General features: G+C 39.7%; 1 protein-coding gene across 1 annotated transcript in view; it reads right to left on the bottom strand.

Moving 5' to 3' along the window:
* Positions 1–3,357: 3,357 nt before the first annotated feature.
* The window catches only part of RORB (RAR related orphan receptor B), a 195,158-nt gene continuing 175,100 nt past the window's right edge, over positions 3,358–23,415 (bottom strand). The window contains exon 10 of the mRNA XM_023213294.3: positions 3,358–10,690. Coding sequence (XP_023069062.1) covers positions 10,535–10,690 — 156 coding nt within the window. The 3' untranslated portion in view covers positions 3,358–10,534. The remainder of the gene's footprint in view (positions 10,691–23,415) is intronic.

The following is a 23,415-nucleotide window of genomic DNA, read 5'->3' as shown; positions in this document are numbered from 1 at the left end:
TCTCTCCCCGCTCCCCACTACCCCACGACAGGCGTGTGAGTTAATAAGACAGAGATAGGTTTGGACATGCACTTGCTCTGCTTAGTCTCAATGAGCAGAACTAGCTATAACTTGGGGAAAAGATATGAGAGGAAAGATTTTTATCTCACTATTAAGAAACTAATTAAACAATTAACATTATTAAAAAACCAAATGGGCTGTGGTGGGTAACAATGAATTCAAGAGTAGAGCTAAATAGAGAATAACAGATCATCTGTAGTGACATCTTATAATTTTCTTTGTAGCTGGTGTAGCAGTTGTAATAAGGGTTACTCTTTATAATTATTTATATTATATCTTTTTCCTCTGTATATCCACCTTTCTTGGACCCAGACCATAGATTCCATGAGGACTAAGTCTGTACCTGTCATATTTCACGATTGCATTATTAGTGACTTTGTTGGAATTGTAGTGGGTCAATAAATACGTATTGAATAAATAAGTTGAATACATGTTTGTTGCAGTATCTGACGGAAGATGAAATTAGAGACTTTCCTGAATTTCTTTCATATTTGGATCAGGACTTCTAACTGTTCCTAAACCCTGTTTACTTTTCTTTGTGGGCACACAGAACTAACTAGGCTATGTATCTCAGCCCCCTCCACTGCTGTGGTGCTATGGGATTAATTCTGGGTGATGAAGTGTGGGTAGGCCTAGCCCATGTAAATCTGCTGTGTAATCCTGCATGTTCTTTCTTGCTTCCTTCATCTTCTAACCACATGCAAGGCATCTAGCGACTAGATAGACATCTAAAATGACATTTGATCTGCTGTTCTGACTGCTGTAACAGGAACATATGATCACAGATATAATGGTTTCCATCTCTTAAAAAGTAGGAACTTTTCTAAAATTTCTTACCTGGGCAGGGATATACTTCAATAAGTAATCAGTTATCCAGATTCTCTACTTTTTGACTGAGATTTTGTGATTTGATCAAACCAGACTGGAAAGTTGCAAAAGGGCGTGCCAACACCAGGCTCTGATGCCGAATTTGCTTTACACATTAACCTCCCAGATCTCTCTGTTTCTTGTTTCCTGCCCAGCTGAGTCTTCTGTGAAAATCCGAGAAGATATGTCTAATATCAAGCTCCTTCTCTTGTTGCTTTTGGCTAAATCTCTGGAGAAAGGGAAAGACCATTCTTTCAATGTCCATTGCCAGTGGGCTACCACTTTCCTTTTCATTGCTTATGGTGAAAAGCATGTCTATGTCTGATGATTCTGCTGGAGGGTGATTTTCTCAAGGGCAAAATCAGTGAAATCACAGCAAATAGTCGGGAAGCTAGAAGTAGAAAAGGAGAGCAGACTCCAATAAATGTAGTTGACACATGTATTGAGTGCCACCATGCCATGACCTACCTCATGATCCCAGGTGGTTTAAAGGTCTCTGAGACACAGCTGTCAAGAATTTTACAGTCTCTGGGAATAATATTGAGTCAACCAGTTAAGCTTAGCAAGTTCAAGTTCAGAAAACAATGAGAGAAAACTTACAGCATGGTGGCTTTGTAATCTGAGACATCTCACTGCTAAGATGTTATTAGAAGTTTCACTTCACTTCTGCCTCTTCTCTAAATGGATTAAGGAGCTGCTGCCACCTGGAATATGTGGCCACACCCGGGCTATGTCTTTGATAGTTGCCATGCCTCATGCACACTGGCCTAGTGTGATTGTGGGAATGTGTCACCAGGACTTGCTCTTAATTAAAGAAGAGGATCTATGAACAGAACAAAGCTTTGTGCATAAAACATACTTAATTTATGAATTTTGATAACTCTATCAAAAGCTAATAATTATCATGTTGTATGGTCCAAGCTGAATTTTAAAAATGGTAAGTTTTATCTTGTATTGCAATGCTGCCTAGATCTAGGTTTCTGAAAAAACTTTAGATAACTTTTTAGCCAAGAGTTCTATGACCAGTCATTGACGACAATTGACATGAGCCTGGGATAGGTTGAGGTAATATGTTTGCCATCTCTGACTAGACACTTGAAGACCTCATTATAAACCAAGGGACCTACATGGTACTCTCACAGAACCATCAGTGCAGTTCTCTGTTTCTGTAATCTCTGAGCAGAGCCACATGGGATCTGAACGTCTTGAGTAGAGATATGGCTTGAAACATACTGGAAGCTTTTCATTGGTTCCAAAGACCAGCAAAGGCTGGAAGAAACTTTATAGAAGGGTTTCCAGGGCTCATCCTGTCACTTGCATCAGTGCTTTTACTTTTAAAATCTGTTAAATCTTGCTTTAAACTACTGTACTTGGAGCATTTCAGCTCTGGGGACCCCAATCTGCAGCAACTTCCAAGCACCTGAAAAATTGCTGACCTGTCTTGGAGCTACCTTTTTCAACATCACTGTGAGTCTGTGATTATCTTCAATTGCTTCCTAATCCAGCTCCAAATGAGATTCAGAGCATTCATATGTTGGTGGGCATTGATTTTGGTAGTGGAGCAGCTTGATTCAAAACAAAACAAAAAAATCAGATGCAGAGACTTAATCATTAATTATCTGAAAGCGTTCATCAGATGTAGGGATTGTCACATCCATTTCAAACCTGCTGCACGTTATTTCAACAAAGTGCTTGCAAGGGAGTTGCTTATGGTTCTGCTAGCTGGGGCTTCCTTTTATTAAAGTGCTGAGAAAAAGAGAGTTATTATCTTTGAGAGATGCTGCTCTCATTTTAATTGTAACTTGGTAAGCTATTTGGCTAGAATGGATTCTGAGTCTTTTCTCAATGAATATTTCTAACTCAGGCCAGGTCCCTGAGGACACAAGAATTTCCTGAAAAAAAAAAAAAAAAAAATTAACCATTACTTACTAGAAAAAGGAAAACTCTGTAGGTAAGAACCCATGGGATAATGTTTTCAAAGCTAAATCTTATCTTTTCTACCCATTCCTTGTTCCCAGGGGTGAGAGTGGGAATTGGGGTGGGGAGGAAAGAAAACCATTAGGCGGGTCCTTTTTTCTTTTTCTTCTTTTAATTTTGTTCAGCATTAAAGGAGGGAACTTCATAAACATTGATTGTCATTTACAGAAAACATTCAGAAATCATGTGTGCATTATCCGGGAATGCTAACAGTATTGAACTAATAATTTACAGGACATAAAATAAGGACAAAAACCTATTACATTCTAAAGTAATATAAAACTCTTTTTTAATTGTTAGGGAGTGCTGTTTTATTCTAGTATATTTATAATTAAAAAAACTCAATGCTTACTTCCTAAATGACTCAGGCTGCAGTTTTACTCACATACACAGAAATTAGGGCTTATATATTAAACAAGGAGAGCGAGATCAAAAAATTGTAGATTTTAAAACTATGTATGTCACTGGGTTTATTTGTGATTTGCCTTTTGCCTCTACAGGCCAATAAGAATACCTGGTAATAATGTAATTAAACTCCAGAAAAATCAGTGGTGACTATAAGAGACATTATTGTTTTAAAAAAGTAGAATTATTATGCTTTTTAGAGTGAATATTTTTATTTTACATACTTGTGGCAACACAACTTTCATGCATTGCCAACAGTGGTGTGCATGCTAATGAGATGCAAACTGTGCCCCTCCCATGCTGCCCCCCAGGCGCAGTAGGTTAATGGGCACAGCCAAGCCCCAGGCAGCCCAAGGTTTCACAGGACTTAGAGTCGCTCTTCACTTTACAAGTGTAGGCTGGAGCTGAGGTGAAAACATTAAATCTCTGAATGTTGGAAGTATATGAAAATCATTTCTCTCAATCCTAAAAGCAAGGAAGCATTGTCAGGGATTTCAAAAATATTGGAATGTCTCATTTAAATCTAAATATCTTTTTATTATTATAAATCGATCATCATAAAATACTAGCCTTTTAAAGTCATATTTGGGATGCAGGAAAAGCATCAGTTTCAACGACTTGCTCCTGCCTGTGTTGCTATAGCTCATGACACCTTGGATTTTCCTCCCTCTCAGTCTCTCCCCAACCCTCCCCCAGGTTCTTTACAACATTTATTTGGTGAAGGTCAGTTATGGCTTCAGCAAATGTGTGGTCTGACCTCAGGTTATTAATAAGAAATAAATGTGTACAAAAATATTTTGTTCATCAGAAAGCAGAGTTTGTTTTCTTTAAGCTATTCCATGCAGAAAGGATTTGGACAAAGCCATTTGCTACAAGGAAAGATGACTTAACTCAGGCAATTTTTTCTTTTTTTTAAATTTTCCTTTTTCATATTGTCTAGTTAGAGATGGAGTTTGCAGGTCTTAGGCCGATCTTCAATACAAACTCTTTGGAGCAGATTTAATTGACAGCCCTGTCCCTTTCTCAGTCATATTACAAAAAGAAGCATACACTTAACACCAATGACCCGTCAAGATGCTTAAACTGTTACAACCAGTTTCCATTAAAAAACTGAGAAGTACATAACACGCAGAAAGGAAGCAAGTACATATTTGCTCTTTGTTGATTTCCCCCTCTAAAAAAATTGTTACAAAGTCTTATGCTTAAACAGAGACATAGAAAAATCCGTGTACTCACTGTCTCCAGTTATTTACAGCAAAAAGTACAGAGACAGCATACATTGTATTAGACCTTCCACAAGCATATATTAAAAGTAATTACATTTGAAAAAATATGTTTATTTTTCCTCTACATTTCTACAATACATACTCAGTTTTCTGTGGGTGTAATTTTTCTTTCTTGTGTGTGTGTTAATCAGATGAAGCAGACGGCACTGTGCTTGGATGTGGGATTTGTAGCTTTCCAGATGTACCTAATGTGTGTCTACGCATGGTTGTGACAGAGGCACGCGAATGCTTGCCACTAACCACTGCCAGAAGAGTATAGTTGAATACAAGGATCGTGCTGCCCAGCTGGGGTGCAGATGCCCTGTGCTGCCCTGAGCAGGGCTCATTCAATTCCGGTAACCCTTGTGCTTTATTTTTGGCCATGAGAACAATCACTGAGCTGCTTTCTCTGATCCACTGGAGGCCATGCTTACGGTCACGCAGGAGGCAAAGATTGCTATGGCCCATTCACATCGGAGGAATTTCAGCAGCTTAGGAAAAAAGTGCACAAACAGAAAACCCCCATCTGCTGCATAGGTCCACGGTCTGCACTTCCAAACAATGGAGGACTACATGATCACGACTATAGAATAAATTCTTCACATACGACGAAGGGAAAATAAACACTTGTCACAGATATTGAAGTCACACAGTTAAAGAAACACGTCGAGACCCAAAAGAATAAAAGTCACGTATTTGCCTTTCAGAAAAAAGTCGCAAGAAATCTAGCCCCCTGGCTCTATGAAGAAGGGAGTTTGGGCAAGACAAGTTGAAGTACCTTTTAGAAACCATCACTAAATTGAATTGTTTTCATTTTTAGACTGTTGGCTATTTTGTAAACTGACCTCCTGTTATATCCTCTAGTTGTGACAATCAAATACGAAAACAAAATAGAGTATCATAAGGGGAAGATCTCCATCCCCTCCTTCCAAAACTAATATCATTCTAATATTGCCCAGGGTTGAATCTGGCCGGACTTGCTGCAGTTGAGCTGGTCCCAGATGCGATGTTGCTTTAAACCAGAGGCTGCAAGCTGACCATTTATGGGCCCTCTTCTGCTCAGTGATGTATTTGTTTGGTCTGCACTAAGCTCTGAATCAACTGCCATTATGTATAATTTCGGAGACTTTATAAAATTCAGAAGCTCTAGCAGCATTCAGCTTCAGCTAAATCGTGGATGTCCCTTTTTCCACAGGGCATTTCCTGGCCAGCTTGTCACTGGGCTGCTTCACCCATTTGCATTAAGCCCCCTGGCCGTTTTAGGCTTTCGAATTTTCAGCCCCTGCTTTAAATGGCAAACTACCCTCTACCCTGTACCCTCTGGTCCTGAGAGCCAAAAACGAATAGAGTGTCAGCTTTTTTTTTGAAAGACCCCCATAGGTTCCCACATCAGGTCTTTACTCTAGTTGCTGCTTATACTGGCAGTTGGAAACAGAACATCAAATAGCACTTCATCTAAAGCAGATGGTGGGCTTTCCCCTCTTCTTTATACAGGGGACTTTGTGCAGAGTTTCACTACAGAAGCACACTTTAAAATTATTGCTGTTCTGTTGGATGGTGCTTCTGTCAGGGCACAGACATCCATGGCCTGAATTAACTGTCAATTGTAGCAGCTTCCTTGGAAATAAAAGTTTATAGAAAAAAAAGAGTCAGGAAGAAATTATTTCTTCTAATTTCCGATAGAAGTAGACTTTTTCCTTGCTTCTATAATGAAGAGAAACAAAGAACATAGAACAACACTGCCATTATTTGCATCTGATTGCTGTTTTCGAAAAAAGCTGGTAAGTTTTAGGTTGTCCTTGGGACCCAGGACTTGTTTTTGCCTTCAAGCCTGGGACACACTGCATTGTAGAGAGTGAGCGTGAATTGATCTTTGTGGTTTTCTACAAACTGTTTAACTTGACTGCTGTGAAGTTACGCTTTGAACAAGGCAGCTATGATAGGAAATGTACTGACACCTCCCTGGGACCTCTTGTTAATATGCAGAGTATACTAGGATTTAAAATGTCTTAGAATCTACCAAAGAAATCTAATCACTCAGGAGATCGTTATAGTCTCTGATTTTACCTACTCAGAGGCATTTTAGTCCAGAGCCCTGAACGCAGTGCTAAAACAAGGGAAATTCAGAAAGGGTGTGTTTGTGGAGAACATCTCCACCTTCAGCTTTCAGTCTTTGGGGGATAAAAGAACCACCGAAGGCAGGGTGGGGTGGCTCATGCCTGTAATCCTAGCACTTTGGGAGGCCAAGGTGGGTGGATCATGCGAGGTCAGGAGTTCAAGACCAGCCTGGCCAACATGGTGAAACCCCATCTCTACTAAAAATACAAAAATTAGCCGGGTGTGGGGGCATGTGCCTGTAATCCCAGTTATTCGGGAGGCTGAGGCAGGAGAATCACTTGAACCCGGGAGGCAGAGGTTGCAGTGAGCTGAGATCTCACACCGCTGCATTGCAGCCTGAGCAAAATGTTGAACAAGATCTGTCTCAAAACAGAAAAGGAGCCACAGAACAAGGGGCACAAAGATTAGCTGAGTCATGGACAGTACGGGTATATGCGAGTGTCAACCCAGATTTGGAATCCTTTCCTGTTCTATTTTCCCTCCAAAATTTCCCTTTCTTTTTATGGACCACAAATACACTGAAGTTTGAATTTACCCAGTTTCACCTCCCTTGTCCATTTTATCTAATGCCAGTGAGATTTCTGTAATTTCCTTGTTCAGGATTTGTATAGAAAAGTTTGGATTTGCAGGGAGATAAAAATTCCTCTGAACGGGACAGCTAGATTATTTGGCTCTTAGCGGAGTTTAGAAAATGAGACCAAGTTGTCCTTACTTGGGTGCAACTTTTCAGCAAGTCCAAATAATTCAATCCAGTTTATGACATGAAGTTACTGCTTGTTGGCCTGAAAGCCTTGTCAGAGAGGTGCTCTCAGCGGCATAGTTAATGTGTACCATTCACGTTTTGTTGTCATTTTCCCGTTTTTAACTTTTTCCTCCTTCTTGATGTATTTTTTTTTAATGAAACATCCCTGAGTGGACACAGTGCAACATCTGCATCAAGCAGTGATTGTCATTTATGAAGCATGAAGTGAGAAGCCCAGATCGTGGATTTTTTTCTTCCAGTGCACACTTGATCATGACTGTTGTGAACATTTGTTAGTCCTCATGGGGAAGGAACAAAGTTCTGGGATTGTAGGTACAAAATACCTTGACATGCAGTCATAGGAGATCTTCGAAGGGCAGCTTTTTAAGGCTTTTTGCCATTGAAAACATGACTGGATTCTCTTTTAAGGGAAGGTTGGGCAACTGTAACCCAAACTAGAAATCTCTTCTCTCAACTAAGTGGGCTGAGTACTTCCTGGTTGCCATTGTTTTGTTCTGGTTCAGATGCTAGCTCTGTTTCCTTCCTCCCAGCTTCAAAAGGTCCATGCTGTCCCAATGAAATGCTTACACTAGTGGAAACAACACAAATTCAAAAGCAGTATCTCCCAAGGTAAATGTGGGGAGCAATCTTTTCCCTATATCACTCATGGGAAAAGGGAGGAAAAAATTCTGAGCCACTTCATCAATTGAGCCAATTTAAATCCTCTAAGGTAAATTGGAGGAAATAAATAATTCCCTCTGCAACTGAGCAGGAATTACAGGCTGACAATGGAAAACACCAGGCCAACAGAACAATGAAAACAAAGTTTGACATAAGTTCAAAGCTCAAAGGGAAACACCAAGTAGACACATGAAGCATCGCGTATCACAAGCCAATCATAAAACATACATTGCATTTGGAAATGGCTTGGTTTAATTGAGTGCCTTCCATTACCCTGTTTTCCTAGCAATCAGTAGAGTAATCTTTCCATTAGAAGGAAATATGACTCTGGGAATTAATTCTTTATACAAAGAGCTAGCAGGAGTGACATTTACACCAAAAAGAATTGAGTCCCTGTAGCAGCATAATAAGCAGTCTACAGCTGTCTTCTTAGAACCAAAGGTAATTTGGTTCAATGTAGTTAAATTAATTGAATATAACAGTAGTTGAGAAACAGATTCATTATTTTAAAGCCTTTTTGTTTTTCCCCATTGGTTTAGAATTCATCAATCATGAGGTGAGAAAATGTTCCATTTTCTAAAAGGAAAAGGCGACACTACTGTTTTGATCATCAATCAAGAGTTCTGTGGTATCTTGGAGATGCTGCTTAACCATGAACTTCAGGAGAGCACAGAGATTAAAAAAAAAATAATCAAAGTTTCCACTGATGGAAACTTACAAAGCAGGTGTGTGTGTGTGTGTGTTTAACAAGGAGAAAAGGGCAGTTATTTAGGAGTTGGTGGCTGGGATATGCTTACAGGAGACCATAATTGTCATTGTCTTATACACAAACTTCTCTCCTAGCTTGCTTTTTTTTTTTTTTTTTAAGTTTTATTTTAAATCAGAAAATACCAAAGGTATAGGTCTCCAGGACACAGACAGAACAAATTTCTTGGAATATATGCTTTTCTTATGATTAATTTCATTGGTGAACAGGTGGAGAAGTGAGAATTTGTATAAGGAAGTCTAAAATCTCTGATCCCAATGTCATCCTTGTATTCTTTACTTCTAAAAGTTGCTAAAAAAATAATTCTAGGGTAAATGGCTGATATAATTGTAAACTGCATAGGAATTAGTTTTGCCTTTGGGGTACGTTAGTTCTCCAGAATAACACAGATCTTTTTTTTCTAATCTGTCAAGTTTTTGCTACATTTTTATATTACAGCATTTTATAATATGCCTCCTCCTTTATTGCCGCTTTTCCTAATAAAGGTATTAAAGAGAAGGAATATAAAGATTACTTCTTTACTTTGGGTCTTCTCTTTCTATCTTTTCTTGCCAAAACATGGTGAGAGAGAAAATGTTTACATGAAATGGCATTGTTGCCCTGGGTTTATTCTTTTAATGTTTCTAGAAAAAAATTGCTGGTAGTCATAATCCACGGATTGTAGTTTTCAGTTGAAGACACAATAAGCACTGAAATCAAGCTTCCTTTACAACTGGAAATCCAAAAGAAAAAAGTGTTTTTATGTGTTCTGGTGAAAAATAGAAAATACCTACTGTTTGGTCAAAAAAGTCTTGGACCTTGCAATATTATCTGTGGCCTAATTCTTGAAACAGGAAAATGGCTCCAAATACTGCCCCCTTCCCAATATGTACCATCTTGACAAGGCTTTGATGTCACTGACAGAAATAGAGTTTGTATATAGAGGCCACACATTATGTTTATTCCTTTGTAGACTTATTTCTGAGTTCGTACCGTCCTGCCATTGACTATAGATGAAAACTCTGGCTGGGAAAACAACATCCTGATTGTCTAACATAAAGGTAACATATAACACAGAAGGTAAATCATAGAAGAGAGCCTGACTGAACCTCCATTGCTAGTAGGTATGGTATTTAAGCCACAGTGCATGTGCATGTATAAGTAATAGTCATATATAATATTCTCACATATTATATACTTATTACATACATGCACAGTACTTTCCAAGACAGCTACAAATTTACACATGCATCAACTACCTAAAAACATAGAAATAGGTAAGCCTATTAAGTGGAATTTTCTTAAATTATATTTGAACAATCAACAGGAAAAGTAATCATGTAAAGTACCGCTCTTTTCTTGTATATATCTACAATAAAATTCTATAAACAGTTGTCTCCCAAAACATACCCGAATAAAATTAAAAAAAGGATAACACCCAGTGTCCTATATTTGTATATTTATGGTCATTTCAAAAACAAACAAACAAATAAAAGAGCCCCACTCAGGTGCATATTTACATTCTTCAAACTGTAGCGGTGAAAAATAATTCTATTAAGTGCAGGACATTCCTAATGTTGCAGTAGTGACATTTTTCTTAAGTCTTCATGAACACATTGCTTTTGTCTTAATGGTGATGCATTCCATGACTATGAGACAGTTCTCTTGTCCCCTTCATTTGCAGCCGGTGGCACAGTCAGGATTAAAGAGCTCCTTGTATAACGGAGGAAACAGTGTATTCACTATCTCTGGATGAGATTGCTTAAATACCTGCAGCTTCTCCCCGTGCAAGTTGCAAACTGCCGTGATGGTTGGTATCTTGGCTATTAACTGCAGAACGGAGAGACAGAGAGGGAGATAGAGAGGGAAGCTCATTAGTGGAATCAGTGTCCTTTCTGGCCCCAGATGAAGGTAAACGGCTTTGGAAAAAGCTGTTCAGAAAGAAAGAAGGCTCAATTTCAGCTTTTTCTCTTAGAACAAAACAAAATAAAACATACTCCCTGCCCCTCGCCACTCCATCTCCTAAAGGAAAAATAAAGAGTAAGGAAGCAAGCAAGAAAGCAGGACCAAGATCCCTGATTCATTGCTCTTAAATAAGTATTTATGAGAGGTTTTCTAGTTAATAGTTTTCCAGTTTAATAGTTGCAAGTGGGTGCTCTGTAGGCAGGCTACCTGAGTTCCAAAAGAGCTTAGGAATGGTGTAGCTGTCACTTTGTCTGTGTCTCAGTTTTCTCATTTGTAAAATGGGCTCACTAACAGTACCTACTTCATTGGGTTGTTGTGTGGACTGAGGGAGGCAATTCCTATAAAAGCGTTAAGAACACTGGAGATGTGAAGTGTAATTGTTAGTGAACATTATTATCACCCATCATTTCCCATAGATTTTTGCAACATGAATATTAGATTTGCAGCTTTGGAAGATGATAATATTTAGGGATATACAACCAAACTGTATGAGGTGTAATCTATAATAATCTGGACTGCTTGGCGATCAAGCTCACTAACCCACTTGTATAGGGGCTCTCTAATCCATTTCCACTGTAATGCATAATATGAAACACACAGAGAATTTGGGAGGTCACTGGCACTCAGCTTCCTTAGGAAGGTGTTCTGAAAATGAGTGCAAGGATATCCACTTATACTCGTTAGGTTTTGATGTACGTATCATGTAAGATGTAATTTTTTGGGTTAAGATACCCAGAAGACAGTGTTCTATAATAATTTAAATGCTGTATGGGTCTTAGGAGATGAACAATTCCAGCTTTTAACACACTTATAGTTTAGGAACACTTCGAATCCATCACTTTTGTGTCAAAATTAGCTTAAACAACAGTCACTGTGATTAAATTATTGTGAGAGAAATGTTCTTGTGTAGAGAACACTCTTATAAAAGATAAGCATGATAGCTCATATAGCTGACTAAAGACACACTTGGAAGTGATGAAAAATACAATTAAACAAAACCTATCTCGTCACCAGTTAGGTTCATCATCATATTCCCTACCCTGTTCAATAACAAGAATCCATTTCAGCCTTTGAAATAAGAGAGAAAATAGATAATTAGTTGCCTTGTGGTTTTTAAAAATCAGAAACTTCCACTCTTTCATTAACTTTCCTTTTAACAATTAATGACTATATAACCATACTAGGAGCAATTTAAAAACAGCATCAGGATTCGAACTGTTGGCACATTCAGTAAAGGGATCTAGAACATGTAAAGAAGTTTAGAGTTCAGACTTTCCAATCTTAACCATCTCCACTGCTATTTAAAGATGGGGATGGACATGAAAAATGAGGAATCTTTGTCAATAGAATGGATGCTAAATTTTACACTGAGAATCAAAACTTTATCTCCAACATTATTAATTTTTTTTTCATTCTTGATACACCACAAGGAATTGCATGCCTAATAAGTAGCAGGCACCTTGGCTAAACACCAGAACGCACAAAACATTATGACTCTTGTTTCTAGTCTACTTGATGAGACTGATGAAATAAGTTTACCACGCAGTCAAAAGCAGACTGAAAAACTGTGGTGAGTGCCAAGAAGAACAGCGGGAGGAAAAGTGGGATGTAAGAAGGTGCTCTGACTTGTGGCAGGCCCGGGAAGGCTGCTCTGAGAAAGTGACATTGAAGCTGAGCTCTGATGGAAGAGTGAGAGAGCTAATCAGGAGCTGGGGCAGAGGGTACATAACATGCCCTAGGATCACGCGCAAAGATGCTGCAGCACTTGGCACTCTGGAAGAACCGAAGGCAGTTCAGGGTCGCTGGAGCAGTGGGTGAGGTAATGCCAGAGGGGTGTGCATGGCCAGATTATGTAAGCCCTCATAGTTCACGTTATGTTCTCTGAGAGGGTTTTAAGCAAAAAAGAAAGATGATTCAGAGTCCCATTCTGAAAGACTCACTTTGGGTCCAGGGTGGAAAACTGTGTCTTTTCTATATTTTCATAGGTACAGAGTGTTCAAGTGTCCACTTAACTAGAGTCGCTTGGGAAATTATTCAAACTCTCTTAACCAGCTGGCTCACACAGAAGGAGACTACAAGAATTTAGGAACAGTTCTTGTACATTGTAATTCTCCCTGAAATAGCTGTTGAATGCAGAGTGGCTCTGAACGCTTTCTACAATCATCTGCAGTTGAATTGATGACGTGCAGAGCTCCTGAAACTTCCAGATGCAACTCTATAATTATTGTCAATCTTGTCAAGAAGAGTGGCTGAGGTGCTTCTTAAAAATGCAGATTACTGGGACCTACTCCTGGAGGATTCAGGTTCAGTGAGTTTGGGTGAAGCTCAGACTCCATGTTTGGAGCAAACACGCCCTGCAGACACTGATGCAGTGGGTTCGTGGGATCAACTTTGAAAAACACGGCTTCCGGGGTTCAAATTTTATACATTTACAACTGGTTTTCAAAACTGAAAAGTTGAGCCAGGCACAGTGGCCCAGTTCTGTAATCCCAACTACTCAGGAGGCAGGAGCAAGAAGATTGCTTGAAGCCAGGAGTTCGAGACCAACCTGGCCAACATAGCAAGATTTTGTACCTTAAAAAGTTTTTAAAAAAGTAAATTATACATTGAATTTGAAACAGTCCTGTGAACTACGTGTAGAATTAGCTGGTTTTCCAGGAGGCAGACATGGAAGTTCTCACATGTAGAGAGGAAAGGTTCCATGTGCTTAGAGCTGTTAGTTTGGTGGGGGTCAAGTAATGAAATTCCTGAGTTTCCTGTGATACACGAATACTACATAGAGAGGATTAGTCTGTTGATAAAGAACATGGGCTTTGGAGTTGGGCTGCCTGGGTTTGAATCCTATTTCTGTCCTTTACAGCTATGTGATCTCAGGCAAGTCACTTAACCTCTCAGCTTTCTTATCCATCAGATGGCGATTATAACAGTCCCTGCCTCAGAGGGAGGTTGTGAGGATTAAGTGAGTCAACAAAAATTTTTTTATAGTGGTTCCTGACACACAATGGTGATCTATGTGGTAGCTGTCATGCTTCCACTCCCACAGCCTGAGAGAGCTCTCTTCCTTTCAGGAGAGGAAGAGTCAAGGCCATGCTTTTCAGTCAGAGGACATGGAGGGCAGGAAGCCAGCTTAGCTCTGAACCAAACTCCAAAAGTGGAGGAGTCATTAACCAAAAGTTAATGCATGGCAAAGTCAGCCATCGACGTTTATTGAAATGAAAAAGCAAAATCATATTGATTTTTCATTTTCTTATAGCAATGCAAGTAAGTTGCTTATTTTACTAACTGTGACTCACAATGTAGAATCCTATGTATAACAATTCTTGAAGCGTTTTTTGGCTCCTTTAGTGACAGGGTGGTGTGGGACATGAAATGTATAAGAGGATGACTGAAACCCTTTTATAGTTGCTCATTTGCCCTGGAAATATTTAATTACGTGTCTGGTTTTGGGATGTTAATATGAACTCTTCCTCCTTTCCTGGAAAAAAACTGGGATTTAAGAGTCTGGTTCAGGACCCAGTTCTGCCTTCTTTTATGTGATTTGGATCTAGTTCCTGTTGCTCATCTGTAGAATGGGCCAGATGGTGGGAATTGCTTTCTGTTAAAGAGCACCCAGACCGCTTCAGCAAACAGCACCGAGAAGGCAAAGAGCTCTACCAGTGTCCGTGCTCTTGGAATAGGCTGACTGCAAGACACCCAGGCGGCTGGAAACAGAAGTGCCGACAGGGGTATCCATCACTCTGAGGCATGGTGGGCCAGGAGGCCATGCGGAGGCGGCAGCAGCACTTGTCAGAGCCCAGAAGAGCCTGGTGTAGAGAGCAGCAGGCAATCACTTACTGCTCATTAATATTATGTACTGCAGCCAGGGGACCCCCATTTCAAAGGGAGCTCAGAGCAGCCTCCACAGCAGTTAATAGCTCAACAACTTTTTAAACAGCTGGGGAAGTGATCCAGAAGCACTTGGACATGGAGGGGGTAGTCAATTTTAAATCATCATAAAATTCCTTCATGTTTAAATAATCCCCATAGCAGAAGTAGACAGAGGGTCTATCAAAAGGCATTTTCACACCCATCTCTTTCTTATGACGAGCATTTCTTATGAGAAGGGAGCTTTAGCTTACACCTACAGGGGTCTACAAGAAGAAAAAGCAGCTGTTTGAGAAGAGATAATAATCCTATGCTTCTCTCCAGAGGGCAGTTTTATGAGAAAATTCACAATTTTATAACTGGTACATTTGATGTTAGAAAAATGGAACATGCAGAGGGTAAAACTAGTGATCTTGTTCATGCAGGATTCCAGGCCACCAAGTGCCCTCCAACCTAAAGCAGGAAGCCAGCAATGGTTTGATCAAATTGGAAGAAGCTTCAGGAGCACTAATGAAAACAGGACACATAAAGTGAAGCTGAACACATCAATTTCACATGTCCATTTGATTTTCTTTTCTTTGTTTCTTTTTCTTTTTTTTGTTTTTGGTTTTTGTTGAGCCAAATCTAGTTGGATTTGAATTATAACATTAAACTTGAGATATCTTTCCAGGTCATAAGCTCTGCCCCGACTATCCTGACCCCATCCTTAGCATCTGTGTGGCAGTGCCTGTACTTTCTACCCTGGGCATGGCTGACCAAAGTGGAAGTGGACACTTGACTCAGCTGGGGCTGGAATAGGAAATCAGACTGAGAGTCAGCAAGCTGCTTTCTAATTGTAGCAGAAACTACCGGTAACCTACGGAGCAAAGAACTAGCCATATTTCATCACGTGAACCAGGGAAGCACAGAAAACTGGTACTCAGAGAGGGAGAAGAATGATCCCTACGGAGAGATAAGTGTATAAGATGAATAATTTGGAAGGCTTCCCAATTCATCATTCCAGTACTTTCCCGATTGATGCTGCATTTTAAACCTTGGGTTCTGTGAGATACTGCTTCATTATTTGTTTTATTTTTATTTTTTATACTTTTGCTTAACCTAGTTGGAGTTGGTTCCTCTTGTAACCAAAGAGTCTTTTTTTTTTTTTTTTTTTTTTTTTGACAGAGTCTTGCTGTGTTGACAGGCTGGAATGCAGTGGTGTGATCTCGACTCACTGCAACTTCTACCTCCGGGTTCAAGCAATTCTCCTGCCTCAGCTTCCCGAGTAGCTGGGACTACAGGTGCACACCACCACGCCCAGCTACTTTTTGTATTTTTAGTAGAGATGGGGTTTCACCACGTTGGCCAGGATGGTCTCGATCTCTTGACCTTGTGATCCTCCCACCTCAGCCTCCCAAAGTGCTGGGCTTACAGGCCAAAGAGTCTTAACGAATACATCAACTTGCAATTTGATGAATGAGGAGTAATATCAAAAGCTTTCTTCTCATTTACGGGCCATTAATCTGATGGACAACTCTTGGAATTTCTGGATGTTGTACCATTAGTATATGCCAGCAAACCATAAACAGTTAAAATACATTGAAATAATCTGGCTTATCAGTGGAGTTCCTCAAGGAAACCCGCCATGTGTTATTCACCATTGTCTCCTTGCACCTGGCACGTAGTACGTATTCATAATAAATGCAGGTTCAAACAGAAAACTATCCCAGGAGAGAGCTGTGTTTTTTCAGTCTAGATTTGAAATTTAAAAACTTGGGGGATCTGTTGAACCGTTTTCTATAATTTTGCCTATTCTTGCATTGGTTTAAAGTATATTGACTGTTGGGAGGAAGCCTGAGGGAGGCTTTGGGGATGCCAGTTTTACCTCGGCAGTGGTCACACGGGTATGCTAACTTTGTGATAATTCACTAAGGTATGTACTTACGACTTGGGAACTTTTCCCTATGTGTGTTATACTTTTTAAAAGTATAGACATTTCAAAATATGAAACAAAGTCCTGACCAAATAGAAATGCGAATGGGGAGACTAAGACCAAGAGTCACATCATCTGGGTAAGGGCTCCTCGAGTGCTGATTAGACAGACTATGCTGTTCAAGATGAAAGTGAACCCAAATCTCTAGTCACACCTGCTAGGAATTCTAATATAACACCCAGGGTTTTTTTGTTTTGTTTTTTGGGACAGAGCCTTGTTCTGTCTCTCAGGCTGGAGTGTAGTGGCGCGATCTCGGCTCACTGCCACCTCCGCTTCATGGGTTCAAGCGATTCTCCTGCCTTAGCCTCTTGAGTAGCTGGGATTACAGGCGCCTGCCACCATGCCAGGCTAATTTTTATATTTTTGATAAACATGTGGTTTCACCGTGTTGACCAGGGCTGGTCTTGAACTGACCTTAGGTGATCCGCCCACCTCGGTCTCCCAAATGCTGGGATTATAGGCATGAGCAATGGTGCCTGGCCCATCCCATTATTAATCATAGTGAAGTCTATTTTGATCTCAGTGAGAAAGCAATAAAAATCACTATAAATATCTTTTGCAGTTTTCATTGATCTCTCAATCACTGGTCCATAGAGTCCATCTACAAATCAACATGATTGTTTTCCCTAAATCTGAACGATAATGCACTACCAATGTGACCAGAAATGATTTCTTTCAAGTACAATTTCAATTATTAACATGCAAAATAGGATTGTTTAAGCCTTCCATCTTTTAAGCTTTTTTTTTTTTTTTTTTTTTTTTTTTTTTTGGTAATTCATCATTGTTATAATAGGAAGACAAGCTTCTCTCTCATATTGAGGATATAGTTTTGTTATCTTTATGCTAGAAACAAACATAGGAGTTAAGAAGTTAGTGAATCTCTTGGCATGTACCTTTCCCAGCTCAGCTTACTGCAATTCTCCCTGGGAACGTGCAGAGGTCTGAGCTGGAAAGAGACTTTTTCTGGGCCTCTCAAACATTTAGGAGTAGCTGCCAAAACATTAAGAGTTCAGGTGCTGGAAGCGGCTTAACTGGGTTCAAATTCTGGCTCTCCCACTTAGAAGCTGCTTAACCTTAGGCAAGATATGTAATCACTTGAAGTTTCAACTAATGAGAGTATAGTTTTGAGAATTAAATGTTAATCTATTTAGAATCTATCAGCACAGTGCCTGGCCCAAAGTAAATGCTCAATTCCTTTCAATTTTTGCCATTCTTTTTATCAGTCATGTGATTCTGATCGTGTATTTCTTTTCACTGTAGTCAGTGAGGCACTTATTTTTTCCTCCACAGCATGTGAACTTGTATCTCATCTATGTCTATTTATCTTGCATATTTGACCTGCAGTAAATATTTATTGAGTGAACAAAAATGATAAAAATGAATTTTAGAAACACTTCCTACTTTGCCCTATTTCCACGTGAATGTTTCTTTTGCAATATGAAAGCTGTGGCTCTGATGTTGTGTCAATATATCACATTATCATTATATCCTGCAAAGTGAAGGCTGCATACTCTAGATAGTGTCTCGCCTGAAAGCTGAAGGTAATGCTCAGGTTCCTCACCTGGATAAGAGGATTTTGCTCAGAGAGAATGATGAAAGCAAGAGAATGTGTCTGGAGTAGGCAGGTGAATCTCCCTCTTGTCTGAACCTCAGAGATTCTAGATCAGCCATGTCCAATAAAAATAAAATGTGGACTACAGATGTAACCTAAAACTTTGCAGCAGCCACATTATACAAAGTTAAAAGAAAGAACAGGTGGAAATTAATTTTATAATATATTTTATGTAACTTGAAGTACCTAAAACATTATTATTTCAACATAGAATCATAAAAAGTATGAATGAGATATTTTCCATTCTGTTTTAAATCTGAACTCTTTGAAATTAGTACATATAAGTCTAAAGGCTTAGGAAGGAGAATCTTGTACCATAGATGCCCAAGGTAGTGCTGGCCACGGCATAGTAAGTCAGAAGTCAGGAAATCAAGGGAATGCCTCCCTTTCTCGTCTTTCTGCACCTTGTTGGAATGGGATGGGTGCATGATGGGGAAAGGTGGACTTTGTACACTTGATTATCTGGAGTTAGACCAATCTCCTCTCTCTATGTCGTAGCCTGTATGGATTACGTCTTTTTGAGAAGTCTGGCTTCTTAGCAGTCTGTGGGGGACCCAGAGAAAGCCTAGTGTTTACTCTGGGGCTCAGCTGTGTGCGGGAGGATCTGCCTCCTCTGTGGCCCACGTGGCAATGGCAGTGAATCAAGCAAACTATTTGAGGAGACGAACTTCAAAGTTCAAAGTTAGCACAGGCTTCAGTCATTCTTCTAAGTCAGGATATTCTCTTTCCATGGCTACCCTTAGATTCCCACTGCATTTTCATTAACATGACATAACCTGGGACTACACTAATTCCTTGTGGATGCAGGTGTGTGGTTAGGACATCTACATGGTTAGCAGGAGCTTAGAAAGAATGATGGGAAAAGAGAGAGCCCCACAGGGGACAGGATATAACGTTCTGACCAGCCAGAAACAGGAAGAGAGAGAGGGAGATTGTGAACTTCAGCAAAGTGACTATAGACTCCTCTACATCCTAGGAGAATTAGAAAGGATTTATCAGCATAGAGGTATGGGCCTAAAATCACCCAGAGGCGTGGTGTGGCCCATGATTCCTGGAAAGCTTGCATGTAAAGCACATGGTGAGGCACAAGCACTTGAACATGTTTTCAGAAGTGAATTGAAGGCATGGTACTCGCTGAATGTTAGTTGTGAGAAAATAAAAAGCAACATTCTCTCTAAGCCTGCATATGGTGAGCTGAGTGGGTTTTGCCTCTGAGGGATATCAGCAGTTCTTTATGCCTTCCTGTTGGATATATGTGTTGTTATAAAGTTAGCTATTTTCAAACTTCTCGATACAGCTTTGGGCAAGAACACACCTCCAGGAGTGTTGTATCTATTTTCAGGAGTGCTGGGAAAAATAAATATGCTATCTAACAATATTTCATGACTCTAATTAACCAGGAGGCACAAAAGGAGGGGCTAGACTGGGGAAGGCCAACATTAAGCAAGGCTTCAGCTATGGGCCTGACCTGGAGACTGCATTTGGGAAAGGGCTGGACACATGCATCTGAGGACAAGATGTGAGCCTGACACCACAGATCCAAGCTTTGGCCTTGGCTGTGAGCACACTGCCACAGCCTGGTCCCAGCTGGACTGGCCTTCCTTATCCTCCACCCTCTGCACCTCCCGTCAGGGCAACAAGAATGGCAGACTCAGGGACTTTAATAGAGAAAGCCCTAGAATGGAAGCATCAACAGTCTTTACAGTTCAAACATTTACTGCCCTATCTCTTACCCTGTCTCTACCACTGGCAGTGGTCCTGCTGTTCTAAACTGAGTGGGGAAAGAGCATCACAGGTTCCTAATCCCCACGGCTGTCTTCACTGAGGAAGTAAACCTCCGAAAGTGAGTCATGGCGACATCCAAAGCCCAAGTCACGGAGCTCTTCCTGGAAGCCTCCCGGGCATGCTGACCTCTGGACCTGGGCTTTGCACACACTGGATGCTTTGCAGCTTTGAGGCTGGAGTATTGTTCTCAACTGAATGACCATAGTGCACTGAGTACTAATTTGGATCCTTAAGACTTGGCAAAATCAGTCTTTTTCTTCACTTATTATAACAGTAAAATATCAAAAGAGTCCCTAAAACAATCCCACTGGACTGGATATTGGAAGGCAACACAAGATGTCAGGAAGAACCTTTGTTTGTCTCTTTAGGGAGTCAAAGAAGATAATACTGAAGAGACCTTAAAGACCATGCAGCCCAACCTACTCATTTCCCAGACAAGAAAAGTGAAGCCCGGAGAACAGATGGGCTGCCTCCTCTAGTCATATGGGGATTAAAAATATATATGTATATTTATTTTTTATATATATATATGTGTGTTTTTTTTCCATGAGCTTTAGTGAAAGTGACCAGTGTTATCTCATTTCCTGGCTTCTCAAATCCAAGATCCAGCCAAATCTAACTATTATTTATAGACTGAATATACCTTATGCTTTCCTACCTCCATGCCATTGCCCCCATCACTTGGAATGCCATCCTGCACTTCTTCAACCTCCCAACTTCCATCTTTTGAAATAATTTTCATCTATCAGTGATTAGCTCAAATATGCCATCTCTTAGATAAAAATTTCTCTGTGAAATAATTTTTTTTTTTCTGTCAACAACAACAGCTATCACACAGCAACAGCACTTACATATTACCTATTATGGACTGGGCAGCTTACTTATATTTTATCTCATCTAGTTCTCAAAATAGCCATATATTGGTATATCTTTAGTCACATGTCCAGGGACACTCAACTAGCAAGTGGCTTTGATGGTTTATTATAAATATGCTATGTACCATAATTATGCTGATAAGGAGAAGAAACTAGATTCTTTAATAGGGTTTTTTCCCCCCTAATCAACTCTCTCTTTTCCCCAAACCAAAATACAAGTTAACACATGGGGATTGAAATCTTCTAGTTAGTATTAGGATACATAATCCTCACATTTTCAAACCTTCTAAGGTTAGAGTTTGGCCCAAAGTAGAAGGCACTGCTACCTGAACTTTAATTTCAGGAAGTAGGCATGTGGAAAGTGTGTTGGAAAGTGTGCTCCTGCAGGATGCAGTTCAGTGATTGTGGATGAGCCCTGTACCTCTAACCTAGTGTGTGTTAACACCTATTCAGGGTTGAATACGTCAGCGGTAGAAATAATCTGTGCACACGTCACAGAAGGCAGATGTACCCTCTACCTACTGGAGATTTCATGGAGCCCCTGGACTTCAACACAACATTTTGGGAACATGTGCATTTTTTTAGAGACAGGTTTCACAACATTCACTGGAGTCCCCAAGGGATCTATGAATAACAAATATTAAGAATGGCCCTGTTTTAGAGGTATTGTGGAAGGCAGAAGAGCTCCACGACTACGATGGCATAAGGAGCCTTTCTGAAAAGATAAGAAGAATCTGTGGTGGGATGAAACAATTTCTCTCTCATTTAAATAAAATATTCCTTTTTGGGAATTTATTGAGAGGGCATCCTAGACAGTGATGGTACATTTGTCCAGAGTGTTAAAGCAGTCAGGAGCTAACAGGGCTCACTCCATATTCCTAACCCTCCAGGATTTGATAATGGACATTTGAGACTTAGACAAATGCAGTGACTATCAGAAGCCGCAAAGATCAGAGCTGTGGTAAATGAAAATTCAGTTCTCATTCAATTTCATGGTCAGTCCGCATTCGTTCAGATAACACCCTATTAAAATGATAACTGTTAGAAGAAAGGAGCCACACAAAAACCCAATATCTGCATGTGGCCTACAGAAGCAATGCTTTGTCACCTGGTTCTAGCCAATTTTATCCAAGAAATGATCCTCTTCCAATGCTTTTTCAACTTTGCAACATTACCTGTCTATAAGAAAAGAACCAAATTGTGTACTTTTCCAAATAAAGATGGAGAAAGGGAAGTTAATCTGATCTACAGCTGATATAATTTTCTTTCTTGCCTTCAAATATCTTTTGTTCTTCAATTTCTGTCTTCTTCCTACCTCGCATACCTGAAATCATAACCAGGACAGTGGGAGGTAGAAAGTGGTGAAGCATAAACGTTTTACCCTCCTAGGGGAGTAATAATCACCATTTCGCAACGTGCTAGAATCTCATTTGAACATCACAGCACATCTGTACAGGAGAAGAAATGGTCATCTTTATTTTATAGATGATGAGACCATGGTTTTCATACAAGCAGACAATCCTCCCAAGCAAGCAGAATAGCAAGAATTTTCATCTAACTTTGTGTTTTTTCAAGACTTTAATTTTAGGATGGTAAATATGGGGACAAAAGTCTTCAGGAGATCCCAAATGCAGAAAACATCCCTCCACATTAATTAACAAGATGTATTTATGCATGTACGCTACCAAGCAACTATAGAGACACACGCATATATTTACATTATTGTCTTTTCTGCCCAGTGAATCTGAAAGAAAGCATGTTGAAGTTCTGCTATTGACTGGAGAATACAGGTGCAGAGAGTAGGTGATTTGTCCTTGACCACCTAATAAATGAAAAGTTACGTCAAAGAGAACTATTGCTCTATAATGTGGAAATGTTCTTGCTAGTGATGCGTTAATTTTAACAAAATGTTACCATAATGAAGCAGCATATTTAACTCATGGAGGTTTTTTTATAGCAGTACTCTGTATGTGCAAAGTAAAATCTGATGGTGTTTCCAAATAGAGTCTTTACCATCCCCCTTTCTAAAACAAAGAACTTCAAGGGCAGAGTGGGAAGGTTTTAATGATAAAAATATAAAGAGTAGGATTCCTATGATCTTTAACCAAGAATAAGCTCAATTTCTTAATTTCTTACCCTCTAAAATATTCTGGTTCTTAAGAAATCAAAGATACTTTAAAATCTAAGATAATTCTGGCTGCCCAAAAATTTCAGATCTTGAGAAATCAAAGGTACTTTAAGATATAAAATAATGCTGACTACCAATCATTGAGAATTACCTTTTCATTTGGGATTATTTTACTTTGGTAAACACTTTTTTTCGGTACTCTAATTAAAGATCATTCTTAATTAAGCTGAATCAAGAAACTGATGGCATGTTGCATGAATTTTGTTCCAGGGAAACTTGCCCATTTTGAAAGAACCTCTCAGCATGAAGAGATCAGCATTGCAGGGAAATTTACAAGTCATCCGTCTAATCTTG

The sequence above is a fragment of the Piliocolobus tephrosceles genome, chromosome 14 (genome assembly GCF_002776525.5).
Source record: "Piliocolobus tephrosceles isolate RC106 chromosome 14, ASM277652v3, whole genome shotgun sequence".
In the NCBI taxonomy this organism is placed as follows: Eukaryota; Metazoa; Chordata; class Mammalia; order Primates; family Cercopithecidae; genus Piliocolobus; species Piliocolobus tephrosceles.
Note: the sequence above shows the minus strand (reverse complement) of the source record. Positions and strands in the feature narration are given on the sequence as shown.